Below are 19,263 nucleotides of genomic sequence, written 5' to 3'. Positions count from 1 at the left end.
TTTTCATGACCTTGACAGTTTTGAGGTATATGGAGGTATGTTGTAGAACATCCCTTAGTTTGGATTTGTGTCATGTTTTTCTCATGATTAGGGAGACAGGTTCTTGGAAAGAAGACCACAGAGGTGGTCTCCTCATCACATCTTGGAGGTTAATGATCCCCACATGATATCACTGGTGATAGCTTTCGTCATTGTTTAAGTGCTGTCTGCTAGGTTTCTCCACTGGAAAGTTACTGTTTTTTCCCTTTCATATGCTAGTTTTTCAAAGTAAGTCCAGCACTTACTCAAGGAGAGTGGGGATTTAGCTCCATCTCCTAGAGGGGAGGATATATATATATATATGAATATATAAATATAGATATATAGATATTTGGAATTCTTCTCTAAGGAAGATGTGTTTCTTCTCCCTGTTTATTCAGTCATTTTTTTATATCTGCATGGACCCATAATCTAATACTATGTTATTTATTCTGTTATTCAAATTACTCCAGCTTTGGCCATTGGGTGCTCTTTCAGATTGGCTCCTATAAACTTTTATTATGCCCCATCCTTTTTTTTTAAATTAAACTTATTGGGGTGATAATGGTTAGTAAAATTGCATAGGTTTCAAGTGTAGAATTCTATAATACATCTTCTATATATCACATTTACACCATAAATTTTAAGGTTCTTTTTGTACCAGAGCTCTTTATTGTGTGTGCTGTTTTTAAAGGCATTCCTTTGTAAAGAACATTCCTCTTAGTTTTAAAAACAAAGGCTGGCCAACTTTTTAGTTATTAAGTTTAGATAATATAACTGACTCAATAGCTTGAATGAGTGCTGGAAATGGAAATAAAATTGGTGATACGAGAACAGGTTTCAAAAGCACTTTTAATTTAACTGTCCCTATGAACTATTAAATGCACACCTTGCTTAAAACTTTGTAACCCAGGTGGAACAACATCATTTGCTATTAGAAATATTTTCTTCATCTAAAAATTAGAATAACCAGTGGATATCTTGCAAATAGCAAGCCAAAGGTAAATGTGTATTGAATTAAATTGAATTCTAACAAACAGTTATTTAAAAAGCAGATCTCTCTCTTGATAAGAAAGCCTGTATAAAAATAATGAGAAAAAACTAAATCCGAACCAGTTAGTCTCCATAAATGTCTATGTGCTAATAATGCCTTATTCTTTTATATTGTTTTACTATTTACAAAACACTTTCATATACACTGTCTCATTTCATCCCCACAAAAAATACTGTGGAAAAAAGAGGTGTAATCCGGTTTTGTGGAGAGGAAATTTAAGCTCAACTAAGAGGTGGTGGGATTTGAACTTGGGTCTACCATTGTTGGAGCCTATGATCTACCACATTGCACTGGATTAGGAGAAGACTTGACTAAAGGTTTGGGTGGATTGCTGGCTACAATGTGACAACTATCAGATTTAACTCTGTATTCTGTAAACAAAGTGAGGATTATATTTGCATCTTTATGCCCACTGGAAGAACAAATGAATTGTCAGATGATAAAAACATATGAGGAATTCCCTTGTTATTTAGAACAGGGATTGGCAAACTTTATCTATGAAGGACTGGATAGTAAATATTTTATGTTTTTGTGAGCTATAGGGTTTCTGTGATAGTTACTGCAGGTAGCAAGAAAGCAATCATAGACAATATATAAATGAATGAGGGTGACTGTGTTCCAATAATACTTTATTTATAAAACAGGGAGTGGAATGGATTTAGCCTGGGGGCTGTAGTGTGCTAACCCTGATTTAGAAAAAAAGTCAGAGGAACATAGCTTTTTAGTATTAGATTTTTAATGAAATGGAACAGTGAACAGCCTAACTTTGGTTTTCACCTCACTTCTTTAATTTTCCTTTTGGGATATTTTGCTGTTGAATCTTAAATGTAACTAAATGTTTCATCCTTTCTCTCTCCTAAATACTCACTCAAAATGAGTGCCACACAATCACCTTTTATTAATATTTCTTTTATCCAGGACTAGTTCTTGTCATTTTCTTCTGTTATTTGTTACCCACTTTATCCTTCCTTTTGACATAGTAAGGAATTCTTGATTGTTTATATTTATGATACTGTGTCCTGCCTGTATGCCACCAAAAGTAATTTTCTCTTTGCCTCTTGCTTGCGAAACTTCCATTGCCTACATCTGTCTTCAGTTTCAGCCTATCTGATTTCAGAATTTTTCCACTACATGTCTCCCTCCCAAACTTTTAGTTTCAGATCACTTTCTTTCACTGTTCATTCTATTTCTCCTTTCTTGACCCCCCTTTCTGTTCTCCCAACCCACTAATCCCTGGAACACTACCCAGTTGGGGACCGCTCTTTCACTTGGATAGTTCCATTTAACCAGGACTCCTCCTCCCTCTGATACACTTCCTCCTTTTTAAAGGGCTGACAAACAGCCGTCCTTTTCTGAGTCTGTAACTCAGGCTTAGGATGGTGAGATAATATGTAACAGTTGCATTATAGAAAAAAAGCAGGTAATTTCCAATTCTGTCTGGACTTGTGTGGTTCTGAAGGATCCATAGGCAGCGACATTTTCTGTGTCAACTTAAGTATCATTCTTTTAAATTTGTCTTTGGGCTTTGCACACTCGGACTCTGTTTGCTTTTGTTTACTGTTAACAGAAGCTGCAACATTCATGCAGAAATAATCATGGACTTGGCTGATAGAACACAAAGAAGAAGAGAAAAGGGAAATAGAAAACCCTCTGTCATTTGACTGCTCTGGCAGCATAAAACTACTAGGTCTCTCTCAGCTTAAAGAGCAGTTTTAAAGGATGCTGTTGAGTTGTTTATTTTGGAATCATTTTTCAGCTGATAATTCACCAAATCTTTTAGCTTAGCCTTCTGAGTATGCAGATAGATATTGTGAAATAATAAGACGTAAAATGGAAAATTTCTTCCGTTTGTCTTGGTGTTTGATAATGTATGCGACCTCTCTGGGTGGTTTAAGCGGTTTAGGTGCATTCTATGAAAGGGGAGCTTTTAATGACAAAACTAATGTGATTATCTGAGTGAGTGTGAGAGAGGTATTGAAGCCTTAGAGAATGAAAATCTGTTAGAAAAGCTGAATGTATCTGCTTAATCCTTCCTCTAATGTGGATGGACCATACTCTCTGAGAGGAGATTGGTCTTTTTTTTTTTCTTTCTATTTTTAACCTATCTTCTTTCCTTCTTCTTTTTTTAAACATTTTCCTTTGCCCCCTTTTTCTTTCTCTTATTCAAATGCTTATCCTCATAGGTGGAGGAACACTGAAAGCTTTTAGGCAAATCGTTATCTTTACTGCTCGTGGGCTCAAAGGGTAGAACCTAAATATTTGGTGCAGAGCTGATTAGTTTGGTACTAGGGTTGGATGTTCTCTCTCTCTGGCTTCTATACTCTTTCAAACCAGAATCATTAAAATGGACGCGTAAGTCTCCTTTTAAGCTTTTCTTAAGTGCTTTATCTTTGTTCTAGGAATTAGAGAGTGAATTAATGCAAACAATTGTCACCCCAATAAACTTTAATTAAAAAAAAAGTGAATTAAATCTGTCCGTTTCATATGATTCTTGAGACTTACATTACTATTTTACAGTTTTGACTAGTGCATAATAAAAAAGTTTTATGATTTTTGTATTATCACAGAATCCCTTCTAAGTTTTTACCTGAAACAAATAAACTTAGAAAAATATAAATACAATCTAAAAACAAAAAAATTTGTTGAAAAAATTGAGCATGAGATTACAGATATATTTAGGCACTATTCGTGTTGTCATTTGTCTCTTACACTGTAATGTCAAAGTTGAGTATGTGTAGTGTAGTAGTTACAAATGGAAGGAAGCTTCAGAGTGAGTCTGTATTTGAATCCCACCTCTGCCACTTCCTGGCTGTGTGGCTTTGGGCAAGTTTCTTAACCACTCTGTTTTAGTTTCCTCATATGCAACATAGGGATGATAGTAATTGTAATTTTGATTAGGGTTATTATGATGATTTAATAGGACCTGGTATATAGTAAGCACTAAATTGATGCTAGTTATATAATAATGACAATAACTGTAAGTGTTATTATATAATATCAGGGAGAAAGATTGTTATACCAGGACTTTGTGGTCAAAGTGTGGGTTGAGAACCTATATTCACAGTTTTAAATTGTATACCTGTGGCCAGACCTCTCTGAGCTTTTCCTCCTCAGTGAAATAGGAAAGGTCATTTCTATGTTTCTCCGTGGGTCATTGTAGACAAAGTCACTGACCTCAAGGAACATTCACTAGTTGTATTAGCAGTCTCAGCCCCGGCTGCCCCCGTATCAGTAAATTTACAGCATAAGTAGGAGTGTAGTGCCTTATGTAGAAATTGTTTAGAAGACACTGTTTGTTAGTATCCACAAAATAAATAGAAAGTATAGTACAAGGGCTACCTCCATGTTGAATATTTGAATGGAAGTGGTTAGCCGGGACTCTTTCCTTGTCTGATTAGATCATAGCCCCTATGTAAACAGTCATCAGATTGCCCTCATCAAGTGAGTAATACCTGTAAATTATGAGAGTAATATCTGTAAATTAAAAGCTGAAGTATTATATAAGGTTGAACCAAACCTGCCAGTATTTGACTGTGTTTGACTTATAAATAAGGCAATTTCATAGGGTTCAAATTAACATTTACGTAAGTGTTGTGTGCATCCTACAGACCTTTAATAAAAGTATATGAATATCTCTTTTTAAATTACTATAGTCTTTGAATATGTATGGGAAGTATGGGAATAGTCCTGAGGTTTTGCCACTATGACGTCAGTACTTTTTGGAAAACTTCATTCACTCCTTGCTACCAAATTTGTTAAGGAAGTGCATAGAAATATTAATATGTGTTATGTTTTTATGCTAGAGGATGATGTTTGGACTCACAAAATTTTTGAGTTACAAAGGAACTTTAGAACCACCTAAAATTTAAAATTTTCCTTAGTAAATTTGCAAAAAAATTTTAGGTGGTATTTTTCTGGCCTTCTATCTAGCATATTGTTAGAATTATAAATTGGTTCTGTCTATAAGACAGTTTAACAGGATGTAGCAAAGGCCTTAAAAACGTTTATTTCCTTTGAACCAGTAATTCCTCTAAGAACTTATCTCAGAAAACAATTAAGGGTATATGTAAAGATTTAGCCCCATGGGTATTTATTTTAGCCTTATTTGTAATAATGAAAGATTGTGCATGATACAAATGACCAATAGTAGGGTTTCTTTAATTTTTCCTCAGCTCCGCATCCTGATTGCTGCCCTCAGGATTTTTTCATGTTGGCTCAGTGTCCTTAAAGTGTGGTGCTGAGTACTGGGTACCAGGGAGATCTGACTTCACAGAGGACGGCAGGCCCAGGGTAGCCCTTAATCTGGACATAGAATTTCTGTCTTTAGAGGCCAAGTTTCTGACCATGATCTTCCGTTTGTATAACTGGGGCTGCAGAAACCCAGGTATTGTCAACTGGTGCTGGTCCCCAGCCATGCTTGTGTCTTTTCAGGAGTGACAGTAACTTCTGTTTGCAGAGATGGCTATTCATGGGGACTTTTTTTCTTTGCCTGACAGAAGCCCAGTGTTCTAGCTCTGAGAGGAGATCTGATGCCAGCCTGTGAGTCACACTCACTTGCTACTGTTCTTTTCCAGAGTTTTAGGCCCCTTGTCGCTGCACTTCAGCACCCAGCACCCCCCTTTCCGCACGCCCAGCTTGCATGGTCGCCCTGCCTCATCTACCATGCTGCACTTGAACATAATGCTCTTCTCTGCATTCCCTGTGTCTACTCTGTAGATCTGTGCTGCATTTGGAAAGAGCCGAGTCCGCTATTTGTGTCCACATTCAGGAAAGAATGCTGATTGGCTGTTGGCAATAGGTAGTTTAATAAATTCTGTGATTGGTTTTGATTTCCATATTTTCTTGGGTATTTCTGATTGGCGTATTTCTTTGGAATATTTTCTGAAAAAAGTGCTATATTTTAGGTATTTTTTGACTTACCATGAATAATTGAGAGTTGTCAGAATAGTAAAACACTGTTTTGCCTTTTTCCTTCAACTTGTATTTCCTTATTACTTTAGGCTTCGGAAGCTCTCAGTTTAACTCAATTCTGTTTCTTTATGTACACCCTAAACTCTGGTATGTGAGCTCACAGTTACTTTTTTAAGGTACAGTATATTCTGTTATTTGGACATCTTAATTTCTGACTTTTTTCAAACTCAACATTTCCAAAAACTTATTGGGAATAATGCATACTCTATCCATCTCCCTTTTGGAAAGTCACATTGTAATTGACCATGTTAAAGCCTCTGAGAAATCTTACAGCCAAGAAAACTGTTCACATTTTCTAAGGCATTTCTTAAAATTGACATGAAACCTTTTTTTTCCACAAAGTATCATTTAACGTTCCTCAGAAATATTGTTGTGCTGAATACATTTGGGGAGAGGCGTTCAGTTTTTTCTATGATTCATTTCATTTGTCTTTTCAAGTTTCCCTTTTGTTCAGGAAAGTGTTGCTGGAAGCTGGTCCTAGGCAGAACTGTGATGAGAGACTGGGTTTGCTTGTGGCCACTTACCTCCTTTCTCAGTGTCCTGCTTTCCTGACCGGGAGTATATCCCTTGCCCAGGCCCCAGGCCTTGTAGCTCCTGATGCCCAAATCTCTCTCTGAAGTGGGGTTACTGGGCCCTTTCTTTCCTGGCTCCTCCTCTGGATTTATCTCCCTTTTTTTTGGTCAGAACTTGCCTGTTGTGTATATCTTCCCGTATGAAATGAGCAGGGACCGGATCACTGAATTCATATGAAGGTGTTAATAGAGGATGTAAACTTAATGAGGTTTCCTTGCCATTGTGGCTATTTGCAGTTTTACAAGGGGATACTACCTAAACTTTTTAGCGTAATGGGTAAGATGTATATTTCACGACCAGCAAGACCTGGGGTTGAATTTAGGCCCTACATTTACTAGCTAGATGACCTTGAATAAGCTGATTTAACCTAAGAATCGGTTTCTTCATGTAAAATAGTCGATGATTATATATCTCTTTGATAAGATTGTTTGAGGATTAAAAGATATAATGGTTGTAAACCCAGGGCTCAGTAATTAGTGTGGTTATTATTCAGCTATGATTCCATTGTGTGTGATTTTCCCCCAATAGTTTATTGTGAAAATTTTCAAATACACAAAAGTTGAAATTGGACAGTGAACACCCATAAACCTACCACCTAAATGCTATAAATAATAGTTTGCTATATTTGATTTATCACATATACATTCACCTATCCATCTTTCTATCTATCCTTCATTCCATCTTATTGTTAAATGCACTTTGAAGTAAGTTGCAGACACCACTACACTTCCTAAATGCTTCAGCTTTAACATCATTAACTAGAGTTCAATATTTATGTTTTCTTTGAGGTTCAATTTGAATACAGTAAAATATACAAGTTGTAAGTGTAATGTTTGTTGTGTAACCCAGACGCCTGTGAAGATATGGATTAATATGGATTATGGTATTTCCATACCCCCGAAAGTTCTCCATGCCATTCTCTATTCAAGTCCCTTCCTTCACCCCCAATTTTGAGTATCGTCTATGATTTTTAGTACTAAAATTTCAGGCACTGATTATAGCCTAGTGATGGGGAGTGTTTCGGAGCTGGGGGGCTGCCTGACCTGCTTATCACACCATAGGCATTGGAGCTTGGTGTAGTTGTTCCATAAGAAATTTTATAAATTTTGTATTTTTATAAAAATGTAGTCATTCATTCAGAAAACATTTAGTTGCTAGGTAACCTTGCTAAGTGGTGAAGGAGACATTCTGGAATCAAATGAGTGCTGTACAGCATTACAGGGGCTCTGATAGAAACAGGCACAGGGCATAGTGGAGGCATAAAGAAGGGAGTGATTTGGTTTTCCTGACTTGAGGGCATAGGCACTGATGACTCATAGGGGAGGTGATACTACTTGAGCTGAGTATTGTGGAAGAGGAGTTGGTGTTCGCCAGGCATTAGTAGAGTGAGAGGGTGGGAAAAGGGCATTTCTGGGTGAGCCAAGGCAAAGAGGAAGGAAAGAAGGAGCTTGGTATCTGGAAATGGTTTTGCTAGGCGGGAGCAAAGGCTGCAGGAGGTGAAGCTTCAGTGGTAGGTGGGGAAGACTGCATGCCATGCAAATGACTTTGGTTTCAATTTCTGTGGCTTGGGAAGTAATTTAAGAGGTTTATTCATTAGTGAAGTGATTATACTCAAAAGGTAATCAATACGGTTAAGCAATGAAGTTAAATGCTTATGAGTTTTGCGATCAAATCAAAATCATGTCTTCTTTGTTTTATTGCACTGTAATTTTATATTCATATTCTGACTCTTCTTTTATCTCTCTAAAATGACAGGTAGTGTGCCAGTATTTCAGAAATCCTAATGTATCTGATGCACAATTGCTGCAGAATATTTTCCAAGCTCTGAATGTATATTACAATTATTCAGGCCAGGCGAGATGTCTGAATATTTCAGAGACATCAACTAGAAGTCTGGGATCCCTGGGTTGGAGCTATCAGGTAAGTATATATAATTTTCCCAAGTGGAACTTAACTTTTTACTGATATGGTTGTGCTGTCACAGAGTTCACAAGATGTTGTCACCTAAATTGGATCTCGATCTGGGCTCTGTAACCTTACACTCTGAGACCATGGATAAATGTTTTCATTCATTCATTCATTCATTCAGTCATCATTGTGAGTACTTACCATGTGTCAGGCACCCGTCTAGACTCCAAAGATAGAAAGATAATTAAAACACGATCTTACCATGAAATGTTGCTTGTTGAAAAAGAAGAGTAACTAAACTAATATTACAGTAGGTCTTGATAAGTCCTATAAAGGAAGCATTTTATGAATAAATAAAAGAAGAGGAGTCTAACTTGACTCTCTCTGAGCCTCTGTTTATTAATCTATACAATGTGAATAATAATAGTAAATAATAATAAATAATAATAATAGCACTTTCCCTCCAGAGTTGTTTTGAGGATTAAATATGAAAATAGATGTGAAAGAAAGCAGTTTACAAAGAAGGAATATGTAGCCCTAACTTCTGTGACTTCTCAACTGTGCCTTTCCTGGAATAATGAGAGGTAATTGGCATAGAGGTGTAAAGAGCATGGGCTCTGAAGCCAGACTGCCCGAGTTCAAACCCTGGTGTGGCTGCTTACTGACTATATGACCTTGGACAACTTATTTAACCTCTTTGTGCCTCATTTTTTCACTGGATTCTTCTGGTTTGCTTTTCTAGGTCTGCACAGAAATGGTCATGCCCTTCTGTACGAATGGTATTGATGACATGTTCGAACCTAGCTCGTGGGACTTGCAGGAATTTTCTGATGGTTGTTTTAGACAGTGGGGTGTGAGACCAAGGCCCTCCTGGATCACCGCTATGTATGGAGGCAAAAACATCAGTTCCCACACAAACATCATTTTCAGGTAAGTTTTTGCCGGTTCAAAGAAAAACTTGGGTTGATGGAGACATTTGTAGAGTAGCTGAGGACATAGAACCAGGAAAGTGTTGGACAGTAAAATAATACAGGATACTATAGTGGTATCCATCATGTTGTCCTACTCCTTGAAAGACAGAAGATGCTGAGAAAAGGTAGGATTTTACACTCTTTACCAGTGTGCTTTTTAAAGGCTTTAAAACAACATGGCAACAAAATTAAAATATTGAAAAATGTTCCCTAGCACAAAATAAAGCATCATCTGTTTTTCTCAATTGGTCTTACTATTGTTACTGTTATTAGCAATGATAATAAAAAATTTTCAGTATTTAATTTAAATACTGAAATTTATTGAAAAAACTTTCAGTATTTAACAAACACTTTTAAAGTGCCCCATGTGTTCTGTTCCAGGTACTCACTATATGAGACACTTTAAGTAAATTACCTGAAACTGAATCCTCACAACAACTCTGTGAAGTAATGGTTATAGTCCCTCTTCACTGAGGGGGAAAGTGAAGGTCACTATGTTCATTCACTTGCCCAAGTTCCTCCAGGTGTGTTTTAGTTCCTAAGTGATAAAGCCAGCTTTCAGCCTTGGCCTGTTTGACTACATTACACTGCTCCTGTAGTGACGTATTTGGTATTGGTTCATATCAGAGTCCATCGAGTAGACTCTATGTGGGTCTGATTGTGACTTTAAAATTTCCTTGTTTGGGCTTGTGTATTAGGTTGTCAGCTATTAAGAACAGCAACCAGTTAATCAAAAAATTTCCCCAAATCTCTATGGAAATAGTAGAGAGATACCCATACATCCCTCTTAACCTAGAGCTATTGTTTAAATTGTAAATGTCATTCTTTTACAAGCTCTTCTACACAACAGTCAGATTTGGTCTTTGTGATGCTCCCCAGCTTTTAGGAGAGACAAGTGCTATTCTGAATGAAGGATCACTCTCTGCGTTCAGGCAGGTAGCACTGCCCACTTTGCAATCTGTTTTATTGCTTTCTTGCCACTTTCTCACCCAGCAGAGTGCCAACCCAAAATAAAAGGTGAAACACTTCAATGGAAAACTTAAAGATTGTTTTTGTTTGATTTCCTTAAATTGTGTTCCTTGTTCTCAATAAGATTCTTCAAAAGTATACTTTTCAACTCAGGCTTATAAATGTAACAGTTGAACAAACAAATCTATTTAGGGTCTTTCAGGAAACTGTGCCAAACTAGGGTGTTTGAAAGCAGGGACACATGAAAGGACTGAGAGGACTGAAAAAGACGAATAACAAACCTTGGGTCTCCAAGCCGGTCTTTGTTCCTCAGAGGGGGAAGTACTTTGTTAATTCCTTGTGTTTCTTTAGGAGCTTATCTCCGTGTAGTATTTATATAGATTCTCTAGCAGGCTGACACGTTAAGCTCATCCTTCCTTGCTTTGACCTTATAGAGCTGCAGTTCAGTACCGTCTTTAAATCTTAATATGGAGGTTTCAACATGAGTTTTGGTCAGATACATTGTCCTTTTTTTATTATTGGATTCAACCATTACAGATAAGTATTTTAGGTATCCATTTGTCCTCTTACATTATTTTTCTCTGTCCATTAAAATAACAATAATCATCATTATCATCACCACCTGGGAGGGGTACAGATTGTGTGAGAAAAGTTTGGATAATAGAACTGAAGGCCATGGGTAGAAATTATAGCTGAGTGTTAAAAACTTTTAGTTCAGTGTTAAGACAGGACTTTCTAATAGAGCTGTGCAAAGGTACAATGAGCTGTCTTAAATAAAATTACTCACGCTCTTTGATGCTCAGTTTTCTCTTCTGTAAAATGAGGATGATAATACCACTCACCTCATCAAGTTGTGATGCTTCAAAGAGTTAACCCAGTGAAGTTCTTGGCCCTGAACTATATATGCTCAAAAAATATTTGTTGAATGAATAAATGGAAGTACACTCTCTACCTTGCACTTTGCGTTGAAGCCACAGGGAACTGTTTATTTGTCTGTGAGTGTCCTTTCCCTCCCCCTTTCTCTCCTTTTCTCGTAACCCAGGCATCCTCCAAGATACCTTCCCTGACTCCTCCCGGGGGGTGAGGTTTCCCCCACCCCCTAGTGCCTGTGACTGTCACTAGTGTTGTGTGTGCAGATTATCTGTGTTTCAGTCTGCCCCGTGACATTGTTGACTTCTTAATGACAGAGACTGTCGTAAGCGTCTCTGTGCCTTGAGCACCTGCTGCAGTGACTGGCACGTAATAGATTCCTGATAAGGGAGTGTATTGATGAGGCTGAGGAGTGAAACACAGAGCTCAGGAAGGCTTCAGACGCTTTGTGAAACTTTAAAGGCAGGACTGTGAAGACGCTGGCTTATCTTTCCGCAGTGGCAAGTCTACTGTTAAAAAGAAATCATTTCCCATATGCTGCTAGGTGTGAAAAAGCCAACGTAAAAATTTTAAAGTTATTTTAAAAATTCAAAATTCTGCTTTTCTGAAGAAAGCACATTCCCAAAGTAAAGCAGACGCCTCAGGTGTCTCTGTTCTGTGTACTTAGTGGCTCCCAGGTAGGAAACACTTCTGGTTGATGAGGAAGAAAATGTCCAAGAAACCAGGTAAAAATATCTTTATGTTCATGCTTCTCTCCTTAGATTGCCTCACACAAATCCAAGCGTGACTGCTTCTCTGAATGGAAAGTTCAATCTGTAATGGTTGGATTGGAGATTTGCCAGTTAAGAGCTTGGGCTTTGGAGTCAGAGAGACCTGGGTGCTGTTCTGTTTCTTCACTGAGTTAGCTGCGTGGCCTCAAGCAGATGGCCAATTTGTATGAGTTAGAAATAATGACTACCGAGCGGGGTTATTTCAGGGAGTAGAGAGACTATTATGGAAGTGAACACTATGGGGACAGAGATTTTGTCTGTTCACTGCAGAAACCCCTGTGCCCAATCAGTGCCTAGCACATAGTAGGCACTTAGTAAACATTTGTTGAATGAATGAGGACTTAATAAATAGTAGCTATTAATAGTTCCATTTCAACAGTGATTTTGCTGGAAGGATTAATTTCCCCCCCCAAACCAAGCTGGTAAGAAATTATCTTACCAATGGTCATTCTCAGTTATTTAAATATAAATTCAAAAGGGAATTCCTGAGAAGCTGGTTAATTTAGCATCATTTCTCAGGCAAATTAATTGTTGCTAGCAAATAAGGGACGCTCACTGTTGGGATTTTATCCAGGCACCTGCATTCTCCTGTGAAAGCCATTATTATGTTTGTTTTGTTTTGTTTTCATAAATTTCCTAGTGACTGGTTTAGCTTTCACGTGTCTAGGACCAAGAAATTCAAGTCCGTGTGCATCTTAGGTTTCTCAGCAACTCCAAACACTGTTGCTAAGTCACTAAGTTGATTCAGATGACCTTTTAAATCAAATGCAGTTTGCTTATTATGTGGCTGTTAGGATAGCTTTTTTGTTTTGCAAATAATGGAGTTTCCTATCTGGGTTGGTCCTGTCAAATTGGAATAATGATAAAGGCAATTTGTTCACTTAAGAGAATCTAACCGCTTGTGTAGTTTACTTTAAAAATTTATCTGGTAGTTAAAAAGTAAAGATCCTATTTGTGAGTTTTCCCTTTTGTTTTTAATAAAACGAAAAAAGTGCATTTTTAGAGTAACTATTTTTTCAATAATGATGTTATTAAGTTGCAATTGAATTACTTTTTTTAAAAAAGTATGGTGAGAATTTGTGTTGGGAATTTAAACTTGCATTTCAAACACACACATATTTAATGTACCTGAATGCATATTTTCTCTTTTAATTTGTACATTAGAAAAGATTGCATTAGCTTTTCTGAGTGAATTTCCAGCAGAAATGCTTTCACATTCCTTTAGCTCTCAGAAATAACACTTCTCATGCTTACAGAATATAATAATAACTGTAATAATACTGCATATTCATGTAGTATTTTATAGTTTATACCTTAATTCCATATGTATTATTTAACTTGTACCTTATAATATCTCTGTGAGGGAGGTGCATTATCTTTAAGAAATTTTGGTGGGGAGGTAATAATTGTGTGATTTGAAGGTCAGAGAGGTCAGGTGACTTACCCAATGCCATGTGGCTAGTAAGAGTGTGAAACTTAGATCTGCTGGCTTAGTTCATTGTTCTTGCCACTTCTGTACACAGCTGAAGGTCAGTTTCTACATCTTTATATTAATCACTTATATCAAGTCTTTTTTCTCATGTAAAAAGTACTGAAGTCATTTACATGTTTTGGAACTTGCATGTATGTATGTTTTTATAGATCTCTCTTAGGTAGGCCCTGTGGTATAAGGCCAAAGACAAACTAGACATTTACATTCCCTTTTTACTCAGTAAATATTTTCATGGCTCCTACCATGTGCTATAGTAATAGACAAAACAGACAAAAGTCCCTGCCCTTGGGGAGTTCTTGTTTGAGAAATAAGTAATAAACAGATAGCGCCTAAAAATACATTAGGAGATAAGTGCTAAGGAGAAAAAAGTAAACCTGGGCTATCTGTGAAAGGTCGGGGGGAGGGACAGTGTGAAATTTTCCATAAGACTGATTAAGAAGACCTCACCAGGGGTGACTTTTGGAAAATGATCGCTAGCTATGAGTTTGGTGGGGTCAGAACACTCCAAACAGAGGAGTAAGCAAGAACAAATGCCTTGAGAGGTAAATGTCCCCCACATGTTCTCCTCCGGGTACAGTAAGGAGGTGAGTGTGGCAGGAGTAGAGTTAATGACGGAGAGAGTAGCAGGAGTTGCAGTCAGAGAGGTAGCAGAGAGCTCAGATCATGTAGATAGAAACTTGTAGAACCTAATAAGGACTTTGGTTTTTACTCTGAATAAGGTGGGAAAACTTGGAGAGTTCTGAGCAGAGGAGTGACGTAATCTCATTCAGGTTTTAATAGAATCAAAGTGCCCTGTATGGATAGCAGGGAGACAAGAGTAGAAGCAGGAAGGTCAGTAAAAGTCTACGCAGGCTAGAGATAGCGGTGACTTGGACCATAGTGGTGTCAGTGGATGTGGTGAGAGGTGTTCAAATTCTGGATATATTTGAATATATAACTGACAGAATTTGTTGACAAACTGGATGAGACAGAAAGAGGAGATTAAAGAGTGACACTAAACTTTCTGGGCTGAGCAACTAGAAGGATAGCGTTGCTGTTAACAGAAATTGGGAAGATACGGGGGTGGGCAAGTTGGGAGTTGGGGAGAAGCAAGAGCTCTCTTTTAGACCTGGTAAGTTTGAGAAGTTTTGTGAAAAAATGTAAAGTAGGCACTTGATTTTGGTTCTGAAGTTTAGGGGAAAGGTCCTGGCTAGAGACATTATTTGATAGTCATCTGTATAGATTATACTTGTATGTTAAGTTTTTTAATGATTATGCAAATTATGGGAATAATCTCATCTGATACTGTGACCTTGAAGATTTGTTATTTCAGGCTTTGTGACAATATCAGCAAAATGGAATGTGCATTAACAAATGTCAGAACATACATAAAACTGTTCTATAAATGATTTCAAGTGATATGTAGATGAAGATATATCAAGGTGTAAAGGTGCCATGCAAGGGGAAAGTGATCTAATAGCCGCCATGGGTCAGGCACTTCAATTTCAGTCCCTATTTTATCCTGAGGAATCCAAGTTTCCGTGAGATTAGGAAGCTGAGAGGGAGACCTGGGACTAGAACCCAGGGATGTCTGACCCCAAAGCTTGTGCTCTTCTTACTCTGCACCACGCAATTCAGGAGGGTACGTGCTGTTGGTTTCCAGCAACAATCACTTGTCCATGAAATACAATGTAGTATAAAATCGCGCATTGGGCTAGCGTTATTAAGACCTGAGTTTGTATCTCAGATTTGCCATTTCTAGCTGAATGATTGGGGCAAGCCTTTTAACTTCTCTGGACCTTAGTTTTTTTCATCTTTTTTGTAAATGAAATTCTTTTAGAATTGTAATTAAACCTACCTCACAGGATTATTATAATATAATGGTCAAATGTAAAAGGCTTTGTAAACTCTAAACCAATCTATGCATATGTGGAGTTAATAGTACCAGGCAACAATTCAATTGGCAGTAGCATCAAGAATAAAGTACTTAGGAATAAGCTTCACAAAAGAAGTTACAAAACATTGTTGGGAAAAATTAAAGATCTAAACAAATGGAAAAACGTCTTATGTACTTGTGGAAGAGGTAATATTGTTAACATGTCAATATTCCACAAATTGACCTACAGGTTCAGTGCAATCCCAATCAAAACCCCAGCTGGCTTTTTTACAGGAATTGACGAGCTCATCTTAAAATTTATGTAGCCAAAATAGTCCTGAAAAAGAAGAACAAATTTGAAGAACTCATACTTCCTGGTTTCAAATTCATACTTTGTACTTTCAAACTTATAAAGCTTCCTTAATCAATACAGTGCAATACTGGCATACAGATAGATATATACATCAGTGGAAGAGAATTGACAGTCCAGATCAACTTTTACATATATGGTCCATTGATTTTCAAACAAAGAGTGCCAAGATACTTCACTGGGGAAATAATAGTTTTTTAAAGAAATGATGTTGGGAAAACGATATTCACTTGAAAAAGAATGAAGTTGGATCCCTATTTCATACCATACAAAAAAAAAAAAACGAACTCAAAATGGATCAAATGATTTAATTGATAATTTAAAAATGGGCAAGGATCTGAATAGACATTTTTTTCAAAGAAGATGTGAAATAGCCAATCAGCACATGAAAAATTTCTCAATACCATCAGTCATTTGGGAAATGCACATCAGAACCACAATAAGGTTCATTTGACATCCCCATGGAAGGGCTAAAATCAGGAGATGGGGAATATGGGTGAAAAAAAGTGAAGGGGAATATAGTCAATAATATTGTGATAAATTTCCATGGTGACAGATGTTTACTAGAAAGAGTGGAGTGATCACATTGTAAGGTATAAAAACGTTGAATGGCTATGTTAATCACCTGAAAGTAATATAATTAATGTAACATTGTATACCAATTATACTTAATTTTTTTTTTTAAAGTGAAAAAAAAAAAGACAGGTAAGTGTTGGCGAGGATATAGAGAAATTGGAACCCTCATATGTTGCTAGTGGGAAGTGTAAAATGATGCAGCCACTTTGGGAAACAGTTTGGCTATTCATCAAAAGGGTACATCACCATATATACCAGAAATTTCATTTTTAGGTATATACCCAAGAGAAATGAAAACATGCATCCATGCAAAAACTTGTATACAAATGTTCATAGGAGCAATATTCATAATAGCCAAAAATGGAAACAACACAAATGTACATCTGCTGAATGGATAAATAAAATGTGGCACATTCATACAATAGAATTTTATTTGGCAATAAAAAGGAATAATATACTGATATGTGTTATACAATATGGATGAAACCTGAAAACATTATGCCAATGTGAAAGGAGCCAATCAAAAAAGACTACCTATCGTATGATTGTATTTATGTGAAATGTCCAGAATAGGCAAATCTGTAGAGACAGAAAGTAGATTAATGGTTGCCTGTGGCTAAGAGTGAGGAAATCTGGGATAACAGAATGGGGATTATTAACTGCCAGTGAGTATGGATTTCTTTCTGGAGTGATGAAAATGTTTAAAATTGTGGTGATGGTTGGAAAACTCTAAATGCACTAAAAATTATTGGATTGTACATTTTAAATGGGTGAATTTTGTGGTAGGTGAATTATATCTCAACAAAGCTGTTAAGTATTAGGGATGCTGTCTATGGTTCTAATGGATTCTTATTCAGCTAAATAGCCTATATCAGTGACTGATCCTGTTTACATCGTTCTGAAAGGTTTTGTGTGAACCAGCCAAGACTGGTAACCTAATAGCATTTCCTTAACTTTAAAAGCTGATGTAAAGTGGGGATCTTTGAGTAATGACCAAATTTTCTGATTCAGTTTCAGAGGAATTTTTTCAGTTATACCACCCTATTTCCCAAAGTACTGTATTACAAGGGAAGTATTATTTAAAAAAAGGAAGGTTTTTTGTTTGTTTGTTTTTAAAGAGCTAAGAGATAATTAGCATTTCGAAAATGGGAGGTTTTCTTTATCACTTTGGTAGTTAGGTCCTGGGAAAGAAAGAAAGCGGCATTAATTGAGGGGCTCCTATGCGCCTGACACCTGTGCTTACCAAACACCTCCACATAGGCCGTCTGGTTTGACCCGTACAACAGCCTCGTGGGGTAGGCCTGTGTTCTCTGTTTCCTAAATTCCAAGTCCTGATACCATCTGGAGTATCAGGACTTGGAAAGTTGGGGCACCACTTTCACTCTTCTCTCTGTTCCTATTTCTTGCACTTGGTTGCAGAAATATTGTAAAACTCCAGTATGAAGCTGGATCCCTATTGACAGGTTAGATCCTTAGATCAAATCCCCCAGGTTATAAGCTTGTAATTTTAGATGTTATATATAAAAGAGGTTTCTTCTATCTGACCTGCGTGTAGATATGAAAAACTGACAATGTTATTTTTTCTTCTCTCCCTCACTTAGCAATGGTGATCTAGACCCCTGGTCCGGAGGTGGAGTAACCAAGGACATTACGGACACCTTGGTTGCCATCACTATCCCCGATGGGGCCCATCATCTGGATCTCCGAGCCAACAATGCCTTTGATCCCAAGACTGTGCTATTAGCCCGCTCCTTGGAAGTTAAATACATGAAGCAGTGGATCAGAGATTTCTATGCCAGCCCGAGAGGGAAGCACTGAGCAATTTTGGACCATTTTCAGTTTCTTCTTTTGTGTTCAGTCCACCCACATTCCCATTCACCTTGCTTTTCTACACATAATTACTTTCCCTTGTGTATCATTAGGTTTGGTGGGGCAAAGGTCGAGCTAAATAGAAGAGGGTGATGATGACAGCAGCCATCCCACACCCAGGCCCTTGCCATCTTTGTGCCACTCCCAGGAAGTGTCTCTTCGTGACAGCTTTCCCGCACTATCAGTGGCCTCCTAACGAGCAGAGTTCCTGACTGCCTTTCACAAGAGGGAGAGTCAATTCCTTTGTTTCTCTGCAGGCAGGGATTTCTCTTGGTTTTGAAACTGAAGTCTTTTTGGCCCATTTCTCATTCCTCACCCTTGCCCTCCCAAAAGGAAAAGCAGAAGACAGATAAAAATGATGTAATTGGGTTGGTTAAAAGGATGTACGATGCCAATCCAGGAAATAGCCATTTCTTTTGTACTTGATTTAATGTCTTTGAACTGTGCTGTAAATAAAGAATAAGGCTGGACCTTATACCTGTGTGTTGCTTCTGAAGCTCACTCCAGCTGATGGGAATACTGTGTGCACGGGGGTTGGCTGTTTTTGGAAAGTCCTTTAATTTTCTCTCCTCCACTTGGTCGCTTCTCTTAGTTCTGGGATATTTGCCACTGTGATACTGCCAGTAAGAAATCTGGCCTTTTTCTGCTCCGTTTCTCTTTGTTTCTAAGGTCAGTTTTCTGGTAATTTGGGTACATTTTGCCAGTTTAGGAAAATGACTGTTTTGCTTTTCCTTTTATATCAGAGCAAGCTTTTATATGCTATGGTCACTGATGATACTTTAGTAAGAAGCCTTTAAAAATTGTTGAATCAACTACTCAGAAGGTGGAATGTAGTTATGTGTAGCATTTTGTATTTTTTAATTTTGTTTTCTGGTGGTGGTTGCTGCTGTCATTAAAACCAAAAGTGTCAGGACAGCAAGAGGCAGGTGCATGAGAACTTTTCTGTATGGCTTCCAAAAGACAAGCTGACTAATTCATGCGGGCAGCATATTTGACA

General features: G+C 37.5%; 1 protein-coding gene across 5 annotated transcripts in view; it reads left to right on the top strand.

Moving 5' to 3' along the window:
- The window catches only part of PRCP (prolylcarboxypeptidase), a 59,817-nt gene extending 41,076 nt beyond the window's left edge, over positions 1-18,741 (top strand). For all 5 annotated transcript variants that reach the window (XM_033121399.1, XM_033121397.1, XM_033121401.1 and 2 more), the window contains exons 8-10: positions 8,372-8,536; positions 9,267-9,454; positions 17,999-18,741. In XM_033121399.1, coding sequence (XP_032977290.1) covers positions 8,372-8,536; positions 9,267-9,454; positions 17,999-18,215 — 570 coding nt within the window. In that variant the 3' untranslated portion in view covers positions 18,216-18,741. The remainder of the gene's footprint in view (positions 1-8,371; positions 8,537-9,266; positions 9,455-17,998) is intronic.
- The last annotated feature ends 522 nt before the right edge of the window (positions 18,742-19,263 follow it).

This window comes from Rhinolophus ferrumequinum, chromosome 11 (assembly GCF_004115265.2).
Source record: "Rhinolophus ferrumequinum isolate MPI-CBG mRhiFer1 chromosome 11, mRhiFer1_v1.p, whole genome shotgun sequence".
Taxonomy (NCBI): domain Eukaryota; kingdom Metazoa; phylum Chordata; class Mammalia; order Chiroptera; family Rhinolophidae; genus Rhinolophus; species Rhinolophus ferrumequinum.
Note: the sequence above shows the minus strand (reverse complement) of the source record. Positions and strands in the feature narration are given on the sequence as shown.